General features: G+C 37.5%; 1 protein-coding gene across 1 annotated transcript; it reads left to right on the forward strand.

Moving 5' to 3' along the window:
- Nucleotides 1–1,122: 1,122 nt before the first annotated feature.
- LOC107850837 (protein phosphatase 2C 29) lies at nt 1,123–10,899 on the forward strand. Its single transcript, XM_016695620.2, has 4 exons — nt 1,123–3,555; nt 7,931–8,044; nt 8,461–8,725; nt 10,367–10,899. The coding sequence occupies exons 1-4, from the start codon at nt 1,687–1,689 to the stop codon at nt 10,489–10,491; spliced, it is 2,373 nt and encodes a 790-aa protein (XP_016551106.2). The 5' UTR covers nt 1,123–1,686; the 3' UTR covers nt 10,492–10,899.
- The last annotated feature ends 579 nt before the right edge of the window (nt 10,900–11,478 follow it).

An 11,478-nucleotide genomic window follows, 5' to 3' on the forward strand; every position in this document is an offset into this window, starting at 1 on the left:
TACCTGACAGCTTTCACCGGCAACTCCATTATATATTTTCTAGGATAAAATCCAACCAACCACCACGAAAATTGTGCCACTTACTTTCGTCAATCAAATTCTCAAAAATTGTGTCACTTACATCAATCAAATTCTCAAAACTCGTGCCACTTACTTTTGTTGATCAAAATTTTGAAAATCGTGCCAATGAGATACCTGACGGCTTTCACCGGCAACTCCATTATATATTTTCTAGCATAAAATCCAACCAACCACCACGAAAATCGTGTCACTTACTTTCGTCAATCAAATTCTTGAAAATTGTGTCACTTACTTTCATCAATTAAATTCTCGAAAATCGTGTCACTTACTTTCATCGATCAAATTCTCGAAAATCGTGCCAATGAGATACCTGACAGCGTTCACTGGAAACTCCATTATATATTTTCTTGCATAAAATACAACCAACCATCACGAAAATCGTGCCAGTTACTTTCGTCGATCAAATTTACGAGATACCTGTCAACTTTCACCCAAAACTCCGTTATATAATTTTTTTTTTCTAAAATGCCTTCATTTTTTTAAAAACATTGTACAAAAAAACAACCCCTTTTTTTCTCTCTGTATATATATATACGCACCTATACATACATGTTTAGCTCTTTCTCTCTCTATATCACCACTTTCTCTCTCAACAAAAACCCAAGAAACTCACACATTTACGCACCCTTTTACTCCATCAACAACACCCCTTCCCCTTTTTCACTCTATAATATAGTTGTTCTGCATAAAACCCAACTAGTCACCTCAAAAATCGTGCCACTTACTTTCGTCGATTGAATTCTCGAAAATCATATCACTTTTCGTCGATCAAATTCATGAGATATCTGACAGCTTTCATAGACAACTCCATTATATATTTTCTTGCATAAAATCCAACCAACCATCATGAAAATCGTGTCACTTACTTTCGTCGATCAAATTTATAAGATACCTGACAGCTTTCACCTGCAACTCCGTTGTATATATATATTTACTTTTTTTTTAAAAAAAACCTTCATTTTTTAAGAACATCACCAAACACCACCCTTCCCCTCTCTCTATATACACAACTATACATACATGTTTAGCTCTTTTTCTCTCTCAACAAAAAACCAAGAAACACACATTTACACACCCTTTTACTTCATCAACAACACCTACTTCTTCTTTAGCTAAGTTTTTATGTGGAAGTTACTTTCGTTGATCAAATTCTCGAAAATTGTGTCACTTATTTTCGTCGATCAAATTCATGAGATACCTGACAGTTGTCACCAACAACTCCAATACATATTTGTTTGCATAAAATCCTACCAACCATCACGAAAATCGTGTTAGTTACTTTCTTTGATCAAATTCACGAGACTCACAACTCCTATATATATATATATAATTTTTTTTTCCAAACAAGCCTTCATTTTTCAAAAACATTACCAAAAAAACTACCTTTTTTTTTCTCTCTCTCTATATACACCTATACATACATGTTTAGCTCTTTCTCTCTCTATATATATCAGCTTTCTCTCTCAACAAAAACTCAAGAAACTAACACATTTACACACCCTTTTACTTCACCAACAACACCCACTTCTTCTTTAGCTAAGTTTTTTGTAGTTGAAGTTGGGGTTGGTGGGGTGGGGGTGGGGTGGGGTGGGGGGTTCGAATGTAATGGGTGGAGGATTTTCTTCACAGCTATTTCCATGTCTTAACCCGGCAGTGAACCGGGCAGCTGAACCGGCTGAAGTAATCTTAACTGGCGGTGGTGAACCGGATCTTGATGATACACTTGGTCATTCTTTCTGTTATGTAAGGTCATCGAACCGGTTTATTTCTCCTACAAATTCAGATCGGTTTATTTCACCTTCTAATTCACTCCGGTTCGATAGTAAACCGGCCGGTTCAGTAGAAACCGGGTTCAGAGCTATTTCAGGTGCTTCTGTAAGTGCAAATAGTTATACTCCTAAAATTGTTAGTCAACTTGATGATATTTACGATAATGCCACTGGTACTGGTAGTAGTGGTGGAGACACTAGTAGTGTTGTAGGTTTTGGTGGTGCTAGTGCTAGTGGTAGTGTTGTTAAGGGTAGTGTTGTAAATGGCTTTGAAAGTACGTCGTTGTTTTGTGCATTGCCTTTACAGCCGGTTCCCCGTGGCGATGGTGAACCGGCTGGTTCAATGGAAAGAGCATTTTTTATGTCCGGTCCGATAGAGAGAGGTGCTCTATCTGGACCGTTAGATGCCCCCGCTAGCTCGGATGGAGCTGGCGGGGGTGGAGGTGGAGGTGGAGGAAGGGATGGAGTTCCCTTCTCAGCTCCATTAGGTGGAATGTATGTAAAAAAGAGGAGAAAGAAGGGTATTTCGGGTATTAGGAAGGCATTTTATAGGAGGCCGTGGGTTGTTCCGGTGAGGAATTTTATAGGGAGGAAGGAAATTACGGGTGGTGGAAACTGTACTCGTGATTCGGATGTAGGGAGTGATAGTAATGTACAATGGGCGTTGGGAAAAGCCGGTGAGGATCGTGTACATGTAGTCGTATCGGAGGAACATGGATGGCTTTTCGTTGGGATTTATGATGGGTTTAATGGTCCCGATGGACCTGAATTCTTGATGAGTAATCTGTACAAAGCAATGTACAAAGAATTAGAGGGTTTGTTTTGGGGTAGTGAAGATACTAGCAATCAAGAAGTGGTCGTTGAGGACTCAAATGAATCAAATTCGAATCAAGAACCTAACCCCACGAGTAGGGGAGTAGGAGAAAGTGAAAATGAAGTTAATTTGGAACAGATAGATAAAGAGTCGGAGAAGAAGGTGACGTTTCAATCAGGGGAAATAGTGGTTAGGAGGAGGAGATTGTGGGAATATTTAGAAGAAGCTGAGGCCGAGGATGGTCTTGATCTTTCAGGTTCGGATAGATTTGCATTTTCAGTAGATGACGCTTTAAGTGTAAATAGTGCAGGTTCAGCAGTTAATAGGAGGTCGTTGTTGTTGTCGAAGTTGAAACATGGATTGTTAGTTAAGCATAAAGAGAGTAAGAGGTTATTTCCATGGAAATTCGGATTGCAAGCTAAAGAGAAAGTTGAAGTAGGCGAGAATAGAGTAGAAGAAAGGACTAATAGAAGCGAACGGAAGCGTAAGGTGGGTCCGGTTGATCATGAGTTGGTTTTGAGAGCAATGTCAAGAGCTCTCGAAGTTACTGAGCTCGCATACTTGGATATGACAGATAAAAATCTTGATCAGCATCCTGAGGTTGCATTAATGGGTTCTTGTTTGTTGGTTGCTCTGATGAGAGATGAAGATGTGTATGTAATGAATGTGGGAGATAGTCGCGCTATTGTGGCACAGTACGAGCCTGAGGAGTTTAGTTCTAGTTTAGAATCAAGAGGTCCATGTATTAGTGAATTGGCTGTTGAGGGTATTGTTGAAGAACCTGAAGTTGCCGTCGATGTGGAAAATAAGGTGATGAATGATATACCTATTCAAGATGCTAAGCTGACTGCCTTGCAATTGTCTACTGATCACAGCACTAGCATTGAAGAAGTAAGTGTCTTTGGTTTCTTTATTTGTTGTCAATGGGTTGTTACTGGTGTTTCATTCCATTTTTGAAGTTTGATAATCGAGTAAGAATTATAACATTCTTCTAAGGTACTGAAGTAATATTTTTCTCAGTAGGAGTTATTAAACATCAAATAGATCAATTAATGCAACTTAAAAGCTGTTTCCTTTATCTACTGCTGCTCCAAACCTAATGCTCGTCTTGCTCATCACCGGCTTTTGCTGGTCTAAGATCATTGAATATAATAAGTCATGCAATTTCATCATAATATCATTCTAGATAGGAACCTCTGAAGCATAGAAGTCTCAACATCAGTTTCCTGCTTTAGTTATATGCAAAGCTGTTTCATATGGGTGTCTGCCAAACTGGAGTTGGTTTCATCTCGTGAGCTTTTAGTAGAAGTTTATTGAACCGTCGTTAAATTTTAGGATTTGCTGTGTTTTTGCTGGTATAGATGTTTTAGAAACACTTATCTCTTTTATCAAATGTGAGTTTTCCAGATTTGATACAAGCAGCTGTCTGGATATCCGTCGTTTCTAGTACTCTTTTATCCATCTAAAAAAAATAACGGGTTGAGGAAGCTTCCAGTAAGCGTCTAATATAACTGATCAAATATAGTTTCTCATGCGTTGGGTACCTTCTCTACTTGTAATACCTATCATATCGGATGCATTGTTGAATTTGTTACAAACAGATTACTTGTTGAACTACTTGAGGTTTTAGATATCTATTAACATTCTTTTGCTTTTCTTTTATTCTTTGTTTTTATCCCCACATCTCTCCTCTTTTAAGCGAACTGTTGTTTGTAGTCGAATACTGGTCACAGATTTCCGTCAGCTATGAAATCCATGCATTAATGTGAAGTTCTCAACCTTCTTATGCTTTAGTGTTGGGGCAACGGGGGTGAGAATTAATAGGGCAATTTTCTGAATGCCAAGTGCATGGGTTCTTTGTCACGTGAATTCAGCCCTGTATAGGAGGAAAACATATCTCGAAATAGCATGAGAGTAAAATCTACTTTTATGGATATCGCTAAATAGGAAAAATCTAACTAAGAATCTAGGAAAACATGTAAAGAATAGTGTCAAAATTCTTCCCTAATGATTAGGAAAAATGACAAATTTGGCGTCAAACTAAATCCACGTGCACCTTAGCCTAATTGGCGTAATGCCATGCAGCCATAATTGGCTTGATTGTCACGTGAATTCAGCCGTATTTGGCCATGCAAATCGGTTCTTGTTTTGTAAGTAGTTTCCTTCCTTCTCTCTCCCTGTTTCTCTTTTGAAGGTTTCTGGCATATCCTTAATGCCGAAGAATACAACCTTACCAGGTTAAAAAAAAAAATGAAGATTAGAGACTTGAAGCTAAAGATATGTGAAATTTGAAAATAAAATCCCCAAATTATGAAATCAAGTGCTAAGAATCCTAATTGATCTTTATATTAAAAATTTAACGGATTAATGCGAATTATGATACACTTAAGTGTTTAATTCAAGAACTTAGATCAAAAGGTAATCTGGAGTCTAGAATAGGGGTGGGCATAACTGTGGAACTGAATAATCGAATTGAACCAATTTAATTTGGTTCTTCGTTCGGTTTTGTTTTCGGAAGTTCGGTACTTTGGTTCGGTGTCCGGTTTACGAGTAACGGTTCTTTTATTAATTAATTTTAAAAACATTTTATATTACATTTAAAGTCGCTCTCATGTGACCAAGATGTCACGAGTTCAAGCCTTGGAAACAACCCTTGCAAAAATGTAAGGTGAGGTTGCGTACAGTAGGCCCTTGTGGTCGGGGCCCAGCGCATAAAGGGAGCCAAACTTCCAATAAAAAAAAGGAACCAAATAGCCAAAATAATTCAGTTCGGTTTTTCGGCCCACTCCTAGTCTAGACCCTATTTCGAAGAAATCCGAGACAAGAAATAAGACTAATTACCTTCTTTAATTTACTTTAATAGAAATCAAAAGTATCAAGTTAAGAATTAATCTTTAACTCTTAAAGAATTGTTCTTATAAGGTTGTAAGATAAATTCACAGTCTATCACACACAAAGGAGTAAAGAAGAGAAATCTCTCAAATAATATTAATTGTGTCTTATCAAAAATAACAGAATCCACCCTATATATAAGGAAAACCTATCCCAAGTAGAATGAGGTACAAATCTACTTTAATGGAAATAATTAAATACCAAAAAATCTAACAAGGACAACATGTAAAAAAATAGTATCAAAATTCTTCCCTAAAAAATAAGAAAAAATGACAAATTAAGTCCACGTGTACTTTAACTTAATTGGTGTATTGATTCTCACGTGAATTCGGCCCTATTTGGCCATGCAAATTAGCTCTTGTTGAGCATGGAGATCCTCCTTTGGGCCTCCAAAATTCAGATCCTTTGCCTCTTCTTTGAGGCTCAATATTTCTCCTCTTGGGCTTGGATTTGGACTCTGAAATATGTGTAGTACCCAGCCCACTCGTCGCCATTTTTCTCTGGCTCATACTTGGGCTCTTCTTCATTAATTAACATACTCTTGATTTTCAATTGAAGCTCGTCACCCTTAAGCGGAAGTATGCCACCATCGATGCTATCAGAGGTTGTTTCCAATGATCCTTCCGTTCAAAAGAAAAGTATCCGACCGAGTTGAGGCTGAGAGGATAGCCAGTACTCTATCTGACATTGTTTCCCATCCAAATTAAGGCTCCCGCTCGTAATGTTAAATATACTGTGAATAGGGTGAATTAACATGCTTTTTAGACTGGTTAAGCAATATGCTTGTGAACCTCCCTCTCAGCCAACCTACTGTGGGCTATGTTACTCGGACTCGGCGGTTTTGCCGCCGAACCCATCTCGACACGAGACTGAGGTGGGTGCGGGTGCTTCCGTCGTCTCCGATTTGGTCAAACGATTTCGGAGATGTTGACCAAATTAATCGGCGACTTACTTGAAAAAAATCCGACCAACAATCACCGGAATGGGCGAAACAGAGATGACGTTGTCGATGTGCCACCGCCGTCGTCGTCCTCGTCCTACCTCAGTCGTCGTCGTCAATCATCCGTTTCTTCCCACCTCAGTCGGCGTCGGCGTTGGCATCACTGTGTCAGTTCAGCCGGTGTTTTATTTGTTTTTGTTAAATGGAGTACATACTAATATTAATATTAATATTAATATTAATATATATATATATATATATATAAATAAATAAAAACAATCAGTGTATGCTTTATTTGACAACACTAGTTCGGTTGATTAAACTTCTTTATTTTAAATTCTTTATGATATACTTTGACAACAGTATACTTACTTTGACAACAGTGTGTCGGTTAGAATTTTAATTGTACTTAATTTTTTATTTTTTTGGTAAATATACGTGAGTTATAATTTTGGAAAAAGTTTCTAATACTAATACTATTACTCTATATTTATAATATTTGATTATTTTGGAGCCGAATCCCCGCACCTGTATCCATACTCAGATCCGCACCCCCGAATCTTAAAATTTATATTTTGACGAATTCGACTCTCGGATCCGCACCCGTCTCGGATACCCGTACCCGAGTCCGAGCAACTTAGACTGGGGGTGGACTGTGGGGGGTCGATGAACCACTAAAATTTTATAATTGCATCCTTTTTTCATATTGCTCTTTTCCGTGTCAGATCTGTAGTTTCTAGTTTTTATGGTGTTTATAATGAAATTAGTTGCATTAATTCCTTTGAGGTTTGTTGAAGGCTCATTTTGTGGCACACTTAAGGCTTGAAGTTTGGCGAAGCCTAGGTTGTGCTTCACTTCGTTTAGGTGTCTCTTTATAGTGTAGGCACCAAGGTGCTAAGATGTGTGCCTCATCATGCATGAGCTGTCTTCAAAAAACAATACTAGACAGTAATATGCTCGGTAATCTTATAGATAATTGTTAAAAAATTCTATGAATGTTCTCCCTTGGTCCGATTTTATGTTATATTTGGGCGTTGAAGAAAGAAAATAAGACTTTCGAAACTTTTGGTCTAAACAAACCATAGATACTTGCGACAATATATCATTTCATTAAAGGTAAAATGAAAAATTTAAAGTTTAAATTATTCCTAAATATAGAAAGGTATCAATCCTTTTAGGATAGACTAAAAAGGAAAATGTATCACATAGATTGAGACAAAGGAAGTATTTATTAGTGAATTCAAATAAGTTAAAAATTTAACATAAAAAATCAGCCAATAAAAGTTAAAATAATGACTTATAAAGTTGGTGGAAATTATTTTTACTTCATTTATTTTGCTTAATTATAGTTGTCTATTGCTTGTTAAATTTCTCCGTGTTTGTATTTTAATTAATCAGGTTCTTAGACAGTTTGTTTCTTGTAACAATCTCCAGGAAATCACTAGAATTAAGAATGAACACCCAGACGACAGCAGATGCATTGTTAATGGTAGAGTGAAAGGCCGTCTAAAGGTCACTCGTGCTTTTGGAGCAGGCTTCCTTAAAAGGGTTCGTCATTTTCTTTTCTCTCTCCATCCTCATTTGCAATCCTAAAAATCCCCCGTTTTTGCATCAACTTGCACATTTGCTTATTCAGGTCCTTGTTTTACATTAAAAGTTGTCGCCTATTTCCATCTTGTGCTATTACATAGTTGATATGTCAGATACTGACCTGCACGTTTTTTCTGATCCAATTAAATCTATGTATGTATGTATGTCTGCAAGGTGGAACGATCTTTTTCTGTTTTCCCTAGCAACTACTGTTGTTTCCGCCTATAGTTACTCTGAATATACAAAGTTTGCCAGACATCTGTTTATTTGGGCGCATCATGCTAAAGAGTTGGATGCAGGCCGTTGCATGTGTAGCTCGTAGATTTACTTGCTTGTTTCCAGTCAGCCTAATATTTTGAGATGTGCCGATGCAGCCTAAATTGAATGAGCCATTGCTAGAAATATTTCGGAACGAATATATTGGGGATGCTCCTTACCTATCTTGTACACCCTCGCTGCGACATCATAAACTGTGTCCCAAGGATCAATTTTTAGTGCTCTCTTCTGACGGCTTATACCAATACTTCAGCAATCAGGAGGTTGTTTGTCGTGTTGAGAATTTCATGGAGAAATTTCCTGATGGGGATCCTGCTCAGCATCTGATTGAGGAGCTCTTATTCCGTGCAGCCAAGAAAGCCGGTAAATTTTCTTTCTAGTTTTTCTGTGGAGAGTTTACGGTATTAAGTTGCTGTTGATTTTGGCTGCACAGCCTGAGGTTTTGACATGAAAATTACATTTAATTTTTCAGACTCGCCGTCATCTTTCCTTTTTTTTTTTTCCTTCTCATTTAGACCATTCTTGTATTTTGTTACCTGAACGTCTAGAGCTGATAAATCACCTAGCAGTTTCCTTCTCTTAAAAGTTCTCCGTCTCAATCCCAAATTAGAGATAGGCTATGTGAATTCTTTGTATCTATTCTGGCCTATTTCGTCATTCTGAATATTTGTTGTTGTACGAATTGAAAAATTCTTTGCTTAAAAGAACGTTAAAACGATAATGCTGTTATCCTTCTCAAATGTCACCAAACAATTGCTAGTATGAAATAATTTCACCACTGCTAGTTTATTTCTAGCAAACAACAATTATTTGAGTTTTAAGATATGCCATTTTTAAAAGTTATGGCAATAAAAGGTTACAAAAGCTATTTAATCTAAACTATGACGTAGAAATAAACTATCGATGCTAAAGTATGTGCATTTCCAATTATATAAGTTTGTATCTTCCCCAAAACTCAAGGTATATGCAAATCAAAATAATAGTTTTAGTCGTCCTCAAAAAAAAAAAGAAGTGTTAGTGCTGCAGGACTCTGATCTTTAAATAATCGGGAAGTCTTGAACCTTCATCCTTGTGCCCAAGTCATGTCTTCCTAGTAATAGATAACTTTTTCCGAGGTTATATTTCAGAAGTTTTGAGTGCGATATTGTTGTTTGTTATTCATGTTGGCTACGTTGCAGTTGAGAAGCTATCTGTACCTTATTTTAATTCTTTTAGATAAAGAAAAAGTAGGTTATATCGGTGTGGGCTATGTTGCGATTCATGAGCTTATTGTCAGTCTCTTTAGGTTTGCTCCACTTGCATTCCATAGCCAGTTGGTTTACGCATTTGCATCTTAAGTTATTACGATAAATTCAAAGGATTCTATTTTAATTCCACGTGACGTCCTGTTTCTCCTCCACACCCTCTCTTAACTCCAAATGATTCCATTATTCTCCATTTTACGTTCCGAGGCACTAGATCTACTAAAAAATTTGGCTCCACCTCCATTGTAATCATAAGTTATTCATACTGTAGCATCTTGTTTCTCTACCAGTTCATTTTCCGTCTTTGTGGCTTAGGTAAAACCAGTGTTCAGGAATGCGCTAGCATCATCGCATTTATGTGAAGCGATGCGAGCCCCTCTCGTTGTGTGTGGCTGATGCGAGAGCGCATCATGTTGATTTTATTTTTAGGGTCAATTTTAAATTTTAAAAAAAGAGTCTGTTGCGGTGACTGCCACTGCTGCAATTTTCTAAGGTTAACTTTGAAGTCCACTGCTGCGACTTCTTCTTCTTCACTGTGAGACTACCACTATTGCGACTGCTTCTTCTTCACTGCGTCACTTCAATGATTCGCTCTCATCGCGTCATGCTTCCCTTAATGCATGATGCTTCCCTGAACACTGGGTAAAACTATGATAACAAAATCATTGATTTCATGTTTGGTCTTATACTGTCCTCTTTAAATGACTTGTTTCGGTTACAAAACTGCATGTTCGTAACTGAATGTTAGTTTTATCTGCAGGAATGGATTTGCATGAACTACTGAACGTCCCCCATGGAGATCGTAGGCAGTACCATGACGATGTTACTGTTATGATAGTATCTCTCGAAGGAAGAATTTGGAAGTCATCTGGGAAATACCTCTGAGTTGTGTTCATCATCTTCTGGCGATATGTATTCCATGTATAGCAATGCTGCAATTTTGATCTCTTGCTCCGGTTATACCCTCGACAACACACCCAAAACTAGTGCTAGATATACGACATGGCTCTCGCGAAAGTAGAAGTTTTGTAGTTGGGATTGCTCAGAACTGGATCTTTTCATTTAGTTTCTTCTTAGATTTTGCATAGTTGGATTTTTTTTTTTTTTTTTTTTTCCCCCCCCCCCCCCCCCCACCCCATCTACCCTTTGTAATCTTTTGAAGGTGGATTTCCATTTTCCACCAATGTGGTTTACATAGAAGAGTACCTTGTTGAATCCTTGTGTAAAAAAGTCTTTTACAGAATGGGGTAAAGAGAAAAGGTTTACCATATGATATGGTCCATATCTTTTTGTACTGATTGCAGTATCTCTACGATCGATACGGTAAAAACTTACTTGCATCTGGTGCTTATACCAAATCAATGAAGGCTAGTCGCTCGTTTTTAAGTGATATGCCTCACTTCAATATTTAGGATTGGTACGGTAAAAACTTACTTGCATCCAGTGCTCATACCAAATCAACGAATGCTCATTTTTAAGTGATATGCCTCACTTCGATATTTAAGTCATCCAATGCTAGTCGCTCACTTTGATATTTAATTGTTGACCATCGCTGATATGCGCGGTCTTTTTAAGTGATATGCCTCACTTTGATATTTAATTGTTGACCATCGCTGATATGCGCAGTCTTACCTAGCATTTTTGCCAGAAACGATTTTCGATGCAACTCGTGTCCTCCTAATCACATGACAACAACTTTACTAATTACTCCAAGGGTCTCCTTAAGAAAGATTATCTTTACACATCTTTACGCGTGTTGGATTGATTCGTATTTTATGAGCCAAACACGCGAGACAATGTAACAAACTTTAACTAAACATCACCTTGCTCCGATATCATCTTCAAGCATGTGACCATCTTATCTAAAAGCTT

This window comes from Capsicum annuum, chromosome 1 (genome assembly GCF_002878395.1).
Source record: "Capsicum annuum cultivar UCD-10X-F1 chromosome 1, UCD10Xv1.1, whole genome shotgun sequence".
Taxonomy (NCBI): Eukaryota; Viridiplantae; Streptophyta; class Magnoliopsida; order Solanales; family Solanaceae; genus Capsicum; species Capsicum annuum.